This window comes from Leptonychotes weddellii, chromosome 2, assembly GCF_054177405.1.
Source record: "Leptonychotes weddellii isolate Sample4059 chromosome 2, ASM5417740v2, whole genome shotgun sequence".
Classification (NCBI taxonomy): domain Eukaryota; kingdom Metazoa; phylum Chordata; class Mammalia; order Carnivora; family Phocidae; genus Leptonychotes; species Leptonychotes weddellii.
In genome coordinates this window covers 31,958,940-31,973,460 of record NC_138370.1, presented here as the reverse complement: position 1 = coordinate 31,973,460, position 14,521 = coordinate 31,958,940, and the positions used below count along the sequence as shown (strand labels likewise).

At 57.7% G+C, this 14,521-nt stretch overlaps 1 protein-coding gene across 7 annotated transcripts in view; it reads left to right on the top strand.

Moving 5' to 3' along the window:
* ANK1 (ankyrin 1) overlaps window positions 1-12,679 on the top strand; it is a 209,754-nt gene extending 197,075 nt beyond the window's left edge. For 3 of the 7 annotated variants that reach the window (XM_081809457.1, XM_081809442.1, XM_081809450.1), the window contains exons 41-44: window positions 2,594-2,677; window positions 3,691-3,831; window positions 4,088-4,221; window positions 10,078-12,679. In XM_081809457.1, the coding sequence (XP_081665583.1) occupies window positions 2,594-2,677; window positions 3,691-3,831; window positions 4,088-4,186 (324 nt within the window). In that variant the 3' untranslated portion in view covers window positions 4,187-4,221; window positions 10,078-12,679. Of the gene's footprint in view, window positions 1-1,522; window positions 1,970-2,593; window positions 2,678-3,690; window positions 3,832-4,087; window positions 4,222-10,077 lie in introns of those variants that run through there. The other 4 variants (XM_081809445.1, XM_081809454.1, XM_006746583.3 and 1 more) reach the window with 3 other exon arrangements.
* Window positions 12,680-14,521: the final 1,842 nt, after the last annotated feature.

Genomic DNA, 14,521 nt, shown 5'->3' with positions numbered 1-14,521 from the left:
AGCGATGCAGTGTGAGGGCCAGGAGAGTCCGGATCTCCTGCTTCCCAGTCAGAGTGAGTGAGAGTGCAGGGCCACCAGGCCTACCGCCTTTCAGGTCCAGGACAGGATTAGATGGCATAGATGAGCTGTCGTCCTAATCATCTGACGGGACCCCAGGGGGCAAGGGTTTGCAGAGCCCTCATTGACTAGTATTTCCGGTGGATCTCTGAAAACATTGACGGAGAGAGAGAAAGATGCCCTATAATTTGGGGCTAGGGAGGCAAGCCTGAAATGACTGTACGACATTCTTCTCTGAGGCCCCAGTTGGAAATATGTGAGGTTGGGCTCCCCTTGGCTGGGCCCAAACCGAATGCTCGCCGGCGCCCAGCTCCTTTGCATGTGCGGTGGACTTTTATTTCTCCAGGTGCTTCCTTGTGGAAACGAGGCAGTGCTGTGTAGTGACGGGAGCTTGAAATCGGACCCTTTCACTTACTTACTCTTTGACTCTGTGCGTCCATTGTCTTTGTGTAAAATGGAGAAGTCATAGAACCTGCATGGTAGGGCTGTTGGAAGGCTTCACAGAGTTCGGACGTGGAGTACACACAGCACAGTGCCTACGGAGCAGTACTCCGGGCGTGAGGGCCTGCGCTGACTCTTCATCATGAAGGTACCCCGACCCCGGCGCTCCTCGCTGGATGGGGTAGGGGGAGCACCTCAGTCCGTCCCTGTTTCCCAGAGAAGGCACCCAGAGTTCCCTGGCCCCCGCGGTGGGTGAACTGCAAGTCGCTGGGCTGTGCCCCAGATCTTTGTTCCCTCTGCCATGTGGACTGTTACTCAGAGCGGCACAGCCTGATCCGGAAAGTGATATTCCTGTGGGCCACAGCCGCCACGCCTGCGTTTGTGAATCAGCTCTGCAAAGGCGAGCCTCAAGCGCGTGGTTCCTGCTCGTGGGCGCTGACGGCCCAGCCTGGGAAGAGCCTTTGAGGACAGGCCTTAAATAGACACACCAGTTACACGCTTATGTTTAGGGTTGCTGGGCCCGGGGAAGGGGGGGTGCATGCCGAGGGCCCTCAGGGCTGACGGGAATTGCACGGGCTTCCCGGTGGCCCCCCCAGCTGTGCTGGACCCCCGCTGAGCTAATTTGATTAGGCCTGAGCAAATCACTCATCCCAGGGCTATTTTTGAAGTAAACCCTTAACTCTCCCTCCAGGGTAGTAGCCGGTCCCATCCCTGTGGGTGGGGGTGAGCTCCATTTTGACCACAGCAGTAACCGCCCAGAGAAACACACAAGTGGCCACATTCTCCGGACACCTTATTTCCTGGAGTCCCGGAAAGAGAACACTTCCCTGGACAGAACTGCTTCTAGTGCGCATGGGGCCAGGCAGGCCTGGGTGGGGGCGGGGCAAGAGGACGGGGCGGGGCGCCCGTCACCCACAGAGTGACTTTGACATGCGCTTTCAGTACCCAGGACACGCGCACCTGCCCGCTCCCTTCTAGCCCAGTTGGACAGCCCCAGCAGCTGGTTTGGGGAGCTAAAATTATCGAAGCCTGATGTCACCCAGGCGGGAGGGCAGAGCCTGGGGCTGCTCGGCAGGAGGGCACTCAGCGGGCAGTTCTAGTGAGGGGCCATCCAGTCTCCTGCGGAGAGAGAATGCAAGGGGTCCCAGGGGCACGCGGGAGTCTGAGAGGAGAATGAGAGGTTGGACCCCCACAGCGGCCGGAGCCCTGGCCCCGCTAGTCCCCAGAGGGCCCAGCTGCTGAGGAGGTGAGGATGTGGACTTTCATCACCCAGCTCCTGGTCACCCTAGTGCTCCTGGGCTTCTTTCTGGTCAGCTGTCAGAACGTGATGCACATTGTCAAGGGCTCCCTGTGCTTTGTGCTGAAACGTATCCACCAGGAGCTGGACAAGGAGCTGGGGGAGAGCGAGGGCGTGAGTGACGACGAGGAGACCATCTCTACCAGGGTGGTCCGGCGTCGGGTTTTCCTGAAGGTAACCGCCAGGCAGGAGACGCGGCTGAGGGCACAGCACCGCCATGTGCGTGGGCAGCAGCTGGGGGAAGGGACGGGACCCCGAGTCAGGAGCCGGAGCCGGAGGCTGTGGAGCCCACTGGGACCGCCACACTGCGGCGGCGCGGGCAGCTCAGCTTTGGGACTTGGGAGGCCCGTTCTTGGCCTGCCCCTGTCCCCAGCCGGCTTCAGGAAGCGGGCAGGTCACACTCAGGACGCCGGTGGCTGTGGAAGGGCTTTCACGCTGCAAAGGGCTGTCGAGAGATAAATTAGGTGCCTCGCTTCCTCTCTCAGGGCCTCCTTTGTAACACTTGCGTGACCGCCCCTGTTTTGCCTGCTCCCCGGTGCTGGTGAGGGATCAGGCACACAAGGCTCTTGCAAGCGTGGGGCTCCATCCCGTCTTCAGGCCCCGCGGCCCCCAGGCGCACCTCTCATGCTCGGAGCCCTGGGTTTGGCCGCTGCTACTTGCTGAGTTGGAGTTTCCTGCCGTGGTGGGGATTTGTCCGACTGTGGCTGTTGGCTGTGCTCTTTAATTCCCTCATCCTCCACCTTATGCCCAGGCCACCCACATATTAATCTTGAGTTTTCTCCTTTTCTACAATTCTAGGGGAGTGAGTTTCAGAATATTCCAGGGGAGCAGGTGACAGAGGAACAATTCACAGATGAGCAGGGCAACATTGTCACCAAGAAGGTGGGTGCACAGAGTGCCCCTGAGCTGGGGAGAGGCAGCGGGGCTAGAAGCTAAAAGGTGCTGGACTCGCCTCCTTGCTTCTCACTGCTGCCCTAACAGAGGGTCAGCATGGCTCGGGCGGGCTGGTTCAGGTGCCGGGAGCTCTGGTCATCTGAGGTCCAGCCTGACATTCCTCATAACCACTTTACCTGATTCCGCCTGAATTCAGCTCCTGCTACTTTGTTCCAGAAGGACCAGGCTCCGTGGAACAGCCCAAACCTAGCCCAGTGATGTCTAGCCCTGGAAACTGCTGTAAGACAGCAGGGTGGTGGTCCCCGAACTCCCATGGGCCTCCAACAGCAAAAAGGCTGTGGAAATGCATTGAATTGGTCGCAGCTTTTAATTCACTAGACCTGATTTTGCCTGTCAAGTATTGGGCACCATGCTAGGTCTGGGCAGAAGAGAGAAGAAGGGGCAAAGGGGGGACCTTGTATGTGCTCCCTCTGTGGTGCTGCTCCCAGTAAATTGAAGCAAGACCCCTCAGGTGTCCATCTTGCCTCTTGCAAAGTGTGCCTCATGCAGGCAGGGACGGTGTCTTGTGTTTTCATCTCTCGGTCCCAGGACGTGGTAGGCACAGAATAGACAGGGCTGGAATATTTGGGTGAGGGAATAAGAGAACACACTTGCCTGGAATCCCTATAGATGAAAAGGAGCTGTTCTGCCCTCAGCAGCTCACGGTGTGGGGAAGATAGCAGGACCTTCCAACAATATCAAGAGGCAAAAACCCTGGCTATTGATGGACCGGCTGCGAATTCTAGCCCCCCTGAGGCTGCACAGAGCTTGTTTTCCACGTGATGGGGTGGTGTGGGGGAGGGGGGGTGCGGGAGACCAGCCCCTGCTCTTGGCCACTGGAGGAAGGGCGCCTTAGGACAAAGGCTGCCTCTCCCCCAGATCTCATTGTCAGGGGACCTGCTCTTCCCAGCCTCCGTCTCCGTGGCTTCACGGGCCCTTTGTCCCCTCCTTCTCTTTTCCAGATCATTCGCAAAGTCGTTCGGCAGATAGACTCATCCGGTGCCACTGACGCCCAGGAGCACGAGGAGGTGATTGCTGAGGGGCCCCTGGAGGACCGCAGTGAGATGGAAGCTGATGTTGATTCCTTTATGAGACACGCGCAGGTACTGCGGAGGCTGCAGCCTCCTGGAGGCTCCCGAGGCTCCCGCGCCTCGGGGCGCTCAGCACCTCTATGGGCTGCTCACCTGTGCACCCACCCACTCTGGGCTTCGGGCAGCACCACACTCCCTCCCACCTGTCTCGCCCCTGTGCCTCCATGCCCTCTGGCAGGCAGCGTTTCCATGGCCTCCATGCTTTCTCGTGCCTATCTCTTGTCTCTCTGTGATCCGTCCTACCTTCTGTCTCTGCTGCTCTCTCCAGGTGGAGCTGCGAGGGAGTAGCCTGCAGCCGGAGATGACAGAGAGCAGGAAGGGGGCTCAGATAGTGAAGCGGGCCAGCCTAAAAAGGGGGAAGCAGTGATCTCTAGCCCCTCCCCTCGAATGGCCTCTTTGGAGGTAACGCCGTCTTTCTGCATCCTTTCTGCATGGCCTGGTGCTTGAGGAGTGGCTGGTGCTGGGAATGGCTGCTCACTTCCTCGCGTCTCCCCCTCGTCCGGGGGAGCCCCCCGCTCCGCCACCCGCAGCATGATGCAGGAGGAACAGGGGTGCCGTGGCCTCGAGGCACAGATTGTTTCCCAGCCTGCTAACTGTCACTCTGAGTCTCGATTTCCTCCTCAAGAAAACAGCCAACAATATCTGCTGATTGACCTCCCCAGGGGCGCAAAAATACAAATTTGAGAAAATGCTTTGATGAGTGAAAATACTCAGTAAATCTCGGTGATGATATTATCCTGAAAGCCAAGCGATGGGGAGGGAGGATGGTGGGGACAGGCCTAAGGGAGCACAGGAGAGTCTGTCTAGGCTGGGCCATTTCAACGCAAGTCCCCCGGCAGAGCTCCAGCCGTGAGAGACTTAGAACAGCAGTGAGAGACTTAGAACAGCAGTGAGAGACATAGAACAGCACTGTCTCTTGAGCCTGGAACCCTCCGAAAGTCCTGAGCAACCCAAGGCGCCTGTACTCCTCGGTGCTTCTGGAGACAGGTCACTCCGTTGCTTTCTAGGAAAGGGTGAAGTGAACAGGCCCGAGGGGCGAATGGCGTCCTCCCCGCAAGTTAGGAGGGCTGTCGAGGCTTGGTGCATGCGTGCGGGAGCATGAGGGCCGTGTGGCTGAGGAGCAGGGGTGTGCGGGGATTTGCGTGGTCATTCACAGACACACACACAGATTTGCGGGGAGGGCCGTGAAGATGCCGCAGCGAAGGCTCTCCAGCAGGCCCGAGCAGTGCTGGGGGCTCCGGCGGCCAGCTCTGACCTCCGTCCTCCCTGAGGGATCCTGTACTGAGCTGCCCCGAGGCCGTTCGCTGTGCCCAGCTCGGGGCAGCTCAGTACAGGATGCATCGGGGTGGGAGTCGGCGGGAAGCGAGGAAGCATGGTGGCCCCAGCATAGCGCTAATCCGGTTCTTGGCATTTCAGCCCCTCCCCCCCCCCAGGGCCTGGCCCTGGGCCAAGAGGAAAGCAGGCTCCGGCTTTCTGCATTCAGCAAAAAGCAGGGCCCCTGCCTCCCAAGCCACCAGAAGTGCTGGCTCTGGGCTTCCCAACATACCTCAGCACCGGGCAAAAAAAAAAAAAAAAGGACTGCGGATCCAGTTATAGGATAAAATTAGACCTGACTCCTCAGCAGCTTAAGGAGGTCACAGTATTAACCCCGGCATTGCCAAGGGTGCCACCAGGCTGCTGGTTTAGATTAGCTGGGGTGAGTCCTGGAAAGAATCCAAAGGTGCAAACAATTTGAAGGAGCAGGGAGGAGAAGGAAAAATGCCCTCTTCTGCCTGATTCTTTCTTAAGGATCAGCAGCGGCAGGGGCTCTTCATCTCCGCTTCTGTTTGGCTCGGGTTCCTTCGATGAACAGGAAAGAGGCAGCCCAGAAGCCAGGCTGGGAGGAAGGCAGGAACCTGGAAATTTTTTTTTTTAAATTTCTGTGGATGTTCTGCAAGGTGGCTGAAGCCCCCAAAGGAGATAGGGTTCCAGACCACTGAGCATGGGTGTGGGGAGCACCGGGCAGCCCGGCTCCAGCACGGTGCCGGGGCCTCTGCCAAGAAAAGGCCAGGGAAGTAGGCGGTGGGGACAGTGGTGAGGGAGGCAGTGTGGAACAGGCTCCTGCCCGGTCCCGAAGGGCCTGGCGGGCAGCCTGCCTTGCTGCACCCGCACAACAGGACAAAGACCGCAGAGCAGATCCTGAGGGGCCGGCGGCCCTCTGATCCTCTCAGCACTTCCTGCCACCCACTCGCAAGCCCGTACAGCCGGCCGTCAGTATTCCCAGGTTCCACACTTGCAAATTTGCCCCCTGGCTAAAATTTTGTTAACCCCCAAACCCACACACACACAGTGCTTTCGTGGTCATTCACAGACACACACACACACACACGATGGTGAAAAATCTGTGTTCAGTGCCCCGTTGTTTGCATTTTTGTGCTTTTTGTTGATTTTGCTGTTTAAAATGGCTCCCTAGCCTAGTGCCCAAGTGCTGTCTCGAGTTCCTAAGAGCAAGAAGGCTGGGATGTGCCCCACGGGGACAAATACATGTGTTAGATAAGAGTCACTGGCCATGAGTCAGGACACAGTCCGTGGGGAGTTACGGGATCAGCAGTATTAAATAAGGTGTCCTTCTACAGAAACACACGTGAGACAAGGTTGTGTATTCATTGTTTGACAAAGATGTGTTGAACGGAGGCTCACAGGAACCTAACTGGGCATTTTCCTTGAGAGCAGTGTGCAGTGTTGGCAACTCTCTCGAACATGACCACTGCGAATGTTGAGAGTTTACTGTGTCGGTTTCAGAGAGAGTCAAAGCTGGGGCTTGGGAATCTAGATGCAAGGCCTGGCCTCCTGTTCCAGGTGGTGTGGCCTTGCACTAGTCACTTGCCCTGAGCTTCCGTCCCCCGGAGGGAGATTGCAGACGGTCCCTTCCATTCTTTCGAGAGGTTTAGAAATAGTCGTGGTCCCTGGGCAGGCTGTGGTGAGGAGGGCAGGACAGCTGTGCTCAGTCAGCGCCCATCCTAGCTTGACCAGGGGCAGGTCGGCCGACCCCGCCACGCCTCGGGTTCCTTAACCATGAAATCTCAGCCGCATCACGCCCTTGCCCTGTAGGATGGTTTTCGGGATGGATGGGGCGTGTTTGTGAAAGGCTGTATACATTGTTCGATTCCCACCCGCTATTTCTCCAAGTGTCACCTGAGAGTCGGGTTAAAATGCAGATTCCCAGCCCCTGCCCCACTGAATTAAAATTCTGGACCTCGGGATTCTGCCTCAAGCTCCTCATGTGATTTTTATGTGTATTGAAGAGTGAGTTCTTCTGACCAATTTTGGTTTTCCTTCTAAACCTCCTAGAGGGGACGTGGACTTGATAGCAAGTTGTACACTTGGTATTTAAAAAGCGGGCTGCAAGGAATGAAGGTTAGAAGTTTGCTCAAAGATGGCAGAATGCCCCCACCCCAGGTGAGGAGTGACTAGGCCCCCTCACCCATCGATTCCCCCCCAGTCACCCCCACCTTGGGAAGGACTCTGTATCTAAGGCCTGGCAAGTGGGGGGAAGGGTGCTTTCTGGTGTTTGAGACGCTACCATACTGCTGTTTATTCAGGGCCTGATGGCTGGTGACGGGAGCAACTGGTGGGTTTTGCTCCGGGCCCCAGGAGGTGGGTCCAAGACTTGGGGTGTGCGCTGTGCGGGAGCAGCGGCGTGGAGCGGGCAGCTGGAGGGCGTTGGCAGGGGCAGCCCCGACGTCTGCTGGGCTACCCGCAGCCTGGGCAGGCGCTGGTCTTGGCATCTCTCTGCATCGCCGTGGCTCTGGCTTCTGGAACTTTCAGGGAAGCCGCGGCACAACGAGGCTGCAGCTTTTCCTTGTTTTCCTTTTGAAGAGACGCTTTCCATTCAGACACTGTGGTTCTCAGAGCTTGTGTTAGCTCCAACAATGGGCTGTTTTAGTAAGTTTAAAAGCTAAGCAATTAGTCATCTCCCTGGGAAGGGGCAGGGAGGCAAGGGGGTCATGTTTTATGTTGCTGTTTTAAGTTCCAGGCCACCCTACTCGCCAGCCATTGCAGGCGTGCGAGTCTGGGGCTGAGGGAGAGGGGAGAGGGCCACAGACACTGGGCAGGGTGGGAACAGGAGGTACCGCCCGGAGGGATGGGGCAGGACAGGCACGGAGCAGGACCGCCACTTGTCCCCATTCTTTATAGGGTGAGACCTTTCTCTTGGGACAAGAGGTGCAGGGCAGTGGAAGGGTCCAGGACACAGCCAGGAGACCTGCCTTCCAGTCCTACCCCTGCCACTGCTGGGTGCTCCCACGAGACCCATCTCTGCTCCTCCCGGAGTCTCAGCTTAACCAAAGTGGTCACCGTAGAATGATCTCTAAGCCTTGACCTCTCTCCTCTGCGCTGTGTCTGGGCAGAAAAGTGGAAGGTGGTCGGCTGTTTTCCCCAGGCTCAAACTTTGACGAGGTCTCTTGTTCGAGGCGTGCTTAGCCCTGAGTGGGGGGCAGACCCCTGGGAAGGGTAAGGCCGGGCCCTGGCCCTCAGAGTGTTTCTGCTCCAGCCGGGGAGATGCCGCAGGTGTGAGACAGGGAAGAGAGCCCAGTCAGAGTGTACATCCACATACACTGTCCCGAGCACCCGGAAGCTCTTTGAAACATCACCACCATCTAATGAGGTGCAGCCTGTTATTGCCCTCGTTTAATAGCAGAGGAAACTGAGTCACAGAGAGTGCAAGTAATGGGACCAGGGAAATCGGCAGAGACAGAATATGAACTCAGGCAACCCGGCTGGCTTCAGAGTTCCTGCTCTTACCCACTATGCCCTGTGATCACTCTCAGTGAAAGGTGGTGAGGGGAGTGGGAAGCTTCCAGAGCTGAGAGGAGAGAAATGACGAGGAGCTGGGGTTATCAGGGAGGCTTCCTGGAGGAGAGGTCTTGAGGGTGGTGAGCAGAGCTTCCGCAGAGAGGGGACAGGACGGCATCCATGAGGGGAGGGCCGTAAACAAGGCAGGAAGCTGGTGCGCACCGTGTGTTCGGAAGGCTTGGGGGAAGCCAGCTTGGCTGACAGAGAAGCTCAGGCAGTGACGAAAGAGTCTTGCCCTCCAGGGTGACAGCAGCAGAAGGCCTGTGTTTGGCTGTGTGGCAGCCTCTGGCGAGGGACCTAGCCCGGCCCTCCCACCCCTGGAGGACCACTCAGAGTTGAGTTCCCCTTGACCCCCTCCAGCTTCCTCCGTAACCATGTCACCTGTAGGGCCCAGGACAGCTCCTTGTCTGGGGACAGCTCCGCCGCAGAATGAGTCTCTGCCTTTCCGTGTCACTTCCTACGCCGCCCAGGAGACTGTCAGCTCCTCTTTATTTAAGTGTGCTCCTTCCCCCGCCATCCATCCCAAGTTCCTGCAGACAGAATCCTGAGTGGCTAGTCCCGGAAACACAGAGTTCTCGCCCCAGGGAGGAGGAGGGGGACGAGGCACCAAGACATGGCAGGAGCGGTGTCTCCCTGTGAACCCCAAGCTGCAGGAAGTGGACTTCACTCTGCAGGCAAAGCTGCTCTTCTCCAGCCAAAGATACACGATGTCCTGGGGAGAATGCACCCATTTTTTTTCCAAAGATCTCTTTAAAAAAAGAGATCTCTTTGCCACCGCAGAGGCTGTCCACCCCCAGGGCGTGGGGAGAGGAGCCAGAGGAACTTGACAGTAAGAGCTTGTAGACCAGAGCCAAAGAGGGACGGCTGTCGCCTGAGGTCCCAAGCTCCTGAGGCTGTCTGTGATCATGTGTGCTCCATCTCTGGGTCCCCAGGGCTGGCACTGAGAGACATCAGTGCGTGTTGGCTGAACTGAACTGAGAAAGTGGAGGGCACTGCTGCCTTCTAGCACAAGCCCTGGCTTATGAACTTGGCCCCCTTCCTAGGTCCAAGGATCTACTCAAGGGAATTTCTCCCCAGGGGACCGCAGGCGTGGGAGCGTCCTGCCTCCTCTCTGAGGCACAGAGCACACACAGGAGGGTTTTCTGGCGAGCTCATCCACTTGGGCAGGGGACCCACGCAGGCTTGGGCAACCACCCCTGAGAGGCAGCCTCTGGGCTGGGGAGAGGGAGAAGGATGGCTGGCAGTTCAGGAAGGTCAGGGAGCTCTGAGCTCAGGGTCTTTCACCTCCTTGCCTGGCTTAGGGAGGCTGCTTTTCCTGGATGAGACCCTGCCTCAGCAGCCAGCACAAAACTCAGTAGTTGGGTTTTTTGCTGGGAGTTGCCCCTTTAGATCCTAAGTAACTCCTTCTCTCTTTGTGTCCCTCAGGATCATACCTCGACACCCAACCCTTGAACTCCACATACTCTGCCATGCACACGGGAGGAGCGCTGGAGCGGAGGGCTCCGGAATGGTGCATCTGTTCCTCCAGGCTAACGGCATGATCTCTGTAAGGGACTTCCTTTGGTCTTCTATTCGCATGAACGACTGACTGTAGACGCATGACCTACAGTCCTCAATCCTGCCTCTAGCGACCACGGATCTCTGTCGGGAATCAGGACAAATGCCTCGAGAAGGGGGTTGGGGAGAGAGAGAGGGGGATAGAAAACCAGCGCGAGAGAGCGCGGAATGCGAATGTGAACAAGGGCTCTTTTGTGCTTGGGGATGGTATATTTTGTAAAAGCATTTTAATTTTGACTTGTTACAGGGTACTTTTTTTTCAACCTCATCTGTAGGAAATCCATGTGGGCTTCCTGGAAAGAAAAAAAAAAAAAAAAGACAGAAAACTAGGCACCAAATCAGTTCGGCACCTTAATGCCATGTCCTCATCTGCCAGTCTTCCCCACCGACACAGGCCTCCATTCCATTTGTGCCATCCCATCCCACTCCCCAGGGGGCCGCTCCTCCCAGAATGTTCTACATGACATTCAGGACACGCGCATAGGCGTGTGCGCGCGTGCGCACACACACACACACACACACACACACACACACAAGCACCTCTCCCCTCTCCTCAGTATACACACAGATTTTACTGTGACGTCCAAAGCTGTATAGAATCTCCTATGGACAAACTGGAATTTTTTTATGTTCTCTCTCTCTCTCTCTCTCTCTGCCAATTTCAGTATTAATCATCTTCCAATGGAAAATCATTACCTTGAGAGTGCATTCGGGGTTCCTTGTGTTAGGGACTTAAGAATCTGAGGCGAGGACCGCCCCCCCCAGGCTCAGCTGTAGGCCTCAAAGGGAGCCAGTACCCCCTCTGAAAGGGGGTTCTTTCTCAGCTGGGGGCGGGCCGGTGGCTGTCCCAGGATTGCACCAGCATGTTCAATAGAGAAGAGGTTTCCTATATCTTCAAGCACTTATATCATAGTCTGTGTTCAAAGTGTAAACTGTACAGTAATCAGCCTTGTGTATATGAAAAACAATAAATACTATGCAAACCGATAGAAACACTTTAGCAGTATGTACAAAGCACTAACAGCTCAGCTCCTGAGGACTTCTCCAGGCTGCGGGAGAAGGAGCTACAGCCTGTCTTTCAGTGAAAGAGGAAGGGAGTAGGGCTAGGGCTAGTGAATGTATCTGCCAGTTCTTAGAAGTCAGCCACCCCCCCCAAAAAAAGGTCTCCCAGAGCCAACTTGGTGCTCTAAGTCCAGGCAGCCCACAGGATGGGGGGCCTAGGCCGGACAGCCTCAGTGCCCCCACTCTGACCAAGCCCCTCTGCCCCACTGGGAGAGGCGGGCGAGGGGCCCACTCCTGACCACAGGCGCAGGGGGAGGAGAGCGCAGCCGGCCCCCGGGAGGCCCCGGGCTGGGAAGGAGCGCCTCCTGGGCCAGGCCCTCGGGCAGAGCAGGAAGGAGACCGACAGCGGGCTGTTCCTCGCCTCGGTGCCACCAGGGAAGAGCCTTAAAGCGACACCGGAGCCTCCGGCGGAGCGAGGCCCGAATCAGCACAATCCGCCCCGCCCGGCCCCGGCGGGCGCCCTCTAGGGCCGGGAGAGAGACTGGCAGGCTCTGCTCGCTCGCGAGGGCCTTTGTTAGCGGACGTCCTGTCACCTTCCTCCCTGCCGCTCCTGAGGCGGCCTCAGACACATCCGACCTTCCAAGTAGCACAGAGGCTCCCTCACGACCGAGCCCCCGCGGCCCTGGTGCCCGTCACCAGCGCACACGTCTCCCGGCGGAGGCCGCAGGCCCCACGCGCCCGCGGCCAACCGAGGCGCTCCGCTCCGACCGCTCCGACCGCTCCGACCGGGCGGCGGGCGCTCGGCTTTCCGAGGGGCAGGCCCGGGCGCCGGAGGCCAAGCCGGCGCCCAGCGCTGCGTCCCGGGAGGCGCGGCCCCGGCCCCCGCGCCTGGGCGCCCGAGCGCCGCGCTCCTCCGCGTCGGGCCGGGCGCCGGGGCCACCGCGGGAGCCGGCGGGCTCGGCCGGGGGTGGGAGGAGCGCGGCGGGCCGGCCAGCCCGGGGGGACAGGCGCAGGGCCCGCCTCCCCTCCTCGACCCCGCGCCGTCCCCCTCAGGCCGCCGCCGCCCCCCCTCCCCTGTAGCCCCTCGTGGAGCCCCGCGTGGGCCCGGCGGCTCCAGGCTCTGCTTTGGCACCCTCCGCTGCGTCTGGCATGGCTGCTTGGCCCGGCGGCCCCAGGCCCTTGGCCGCATGGCTGCGCGCTCCAGTTGCTAGTAGGAGCTGGTAGGGGAGGAGTTTGGGGTCTCCACACGATGCCTAGAGAATGCTGCAGTCTGCACATTAGATGCTTTTTAGAAGTTTTGGAATTACCCTGATTTTTTTAATTGTTATGAAAATGACTCTCTTCTTGGCTCTCTCCCAAATGCTCTGTTATCGGGAGAGAATCCCCCCACCCCACTCTGATGTATAGACCATTCTCGCTACACCAGCTGAACAAATGTCAAAATTAATAAAGAAATGGACTCACGGCACAGGGCTCCATCTCTCCTTCCTGGCTTGGCCTGGGGCAATTTGAGGTGCTGGGGCAAGAGTGAAGCCTGGGTTGGGGCCTGAAGGAGTCCGGGGGTGGGATCAGTCAGCAGGGAGGCCTGCATCCCGCCCCCCCCCGCCGCCTGGTGTGTGTGTGGGGAGGTGTCCCCTTCCTGGAAACCTGGACAGCCCCTTCATCAGACCACCCATCCTGGGAGAAGCCCACCAAACCGCTGGGGTTAGTAAGACAGATTTCTGTCTCCTAAGGATTACCATGAGATGGGAGCAAGTCCAAGATGGTGGAGGGGGGCACCACACTCCCCCAGGGTGCATGGTTGAACCCACAGTATACACTAACAGGGGACCCCCCCCAGTCCCTCCCTGTGAAGGTGTCTGGCCCCTGCACTCAATGTCATTCAAAGTTCAAGAACTTTTGAGAAAATTGCCGTTCCTCACTAGTTCCTAACACTTCATGAGGCTGGTCACCAAGCTGGCCTCAGTTTTCTCATCTGTCAAATGGGGGAATGGATCAAACAATTGCTAAAGTCTTTTCAGTTTGCCCTCCTGGGATTCCCGAAAGTGAATGCCTTTGTCACGCCTGGCAGTAAATAAGAAATCATCTGCTGCAGGTTTTCTTCCTCATAAGTTCCCATCATTAGGGGGTGACCAAGTCATATTCGCAGGGTCTGAGGAGCACGGGCGGCCCTCACTCGGAATCTGTAGCTTCTCTCTCAGAAAAGCCACCCTCGACCAGGCACCAGCTGAGGCTGTGCAGCCGCATGGCCCAGAGCTATTTCAAAAGCACAGTTTCAGGATCACAGTCGCCTGGCGGGGGAGGGGGTGTCAGGCGGAGACACTGGAAATCGGAATTAAGTCTCCCAAATGGTTGGGATGGGCAGCTTGGTAGCACAGGCAACTCAGAGGGGTAAGATCCTTTTTTCTTGTTTCTAGTCTAAACTTGTAGAGTTATTAACCTCCACAGCCTGTGTGAGGTCTTTCTTGCATTAGCCTACATCATGTACGCTACAGAGAACATGGCTGCGGGCAGCCAGTTCCACCAGGAACAGATAGCAGCATGGGGAGAGGCAGGCTCTGTGTGAGAGGGGAGCCCTCCCCAAGTCCTGGGTCCAGACCTCCAGCCGGAAGCCTGGGAGAAGGCCAGCGAAGGGCACCTCTTTTCTCCCACCTGCCACAGTGGGACCACGGGCTGTTCAGACAGCCAAGGAGCCCACAGCCTGGTCAGGAAAGGCTTTGGAACTGCCCCGCGGAGGAGGGACAGAAGTCTGTCCGCCTGACAGTCACTAATGTCCTGTCATTTTACATGTTCAGACCAGTGGCACGCTGGTTTCCACTTTTAAAAACAAAACAAAACAAAACAAAAACAAGAACTGCAAGAAAGGATTCTGTCCCATGCAGAAACAACCGGGTATTCACCATGGCTTCCCTGTTTGTAAAACGGAAGATGGCCCCCAGTAGAGCCTTGTATGTTGTAAAAAAAAAATTCATTAGAAAAAAAGGCGTATGGGTGCTCTGCAACTCAGTCAAATAATGACTGAGCACCAACCAAGTGCCTGCCAGGGGGGCCCACCACTGAATCAACAGCCATCTCAGCCATCACAGCTTTCCAACCCGGCTGCCGAGCCAGACAGAACATGGCAATGGGCTCCAGCAGAGGCACAAGTGATTCCTCAGAGGAGGAAGACGGGAGGAGAGAGGGAATCAGGAAAGTCTCCTCGGAGGCGGAGGTGGGAAGAGCACACACCCAGCAGGCGCAGAGCTGCTCCCCTCCCACCCCCCGCCCCAGTCTGCTGGCAGGCTCCCACTCCCAGGCTCTCAGGCCGGTC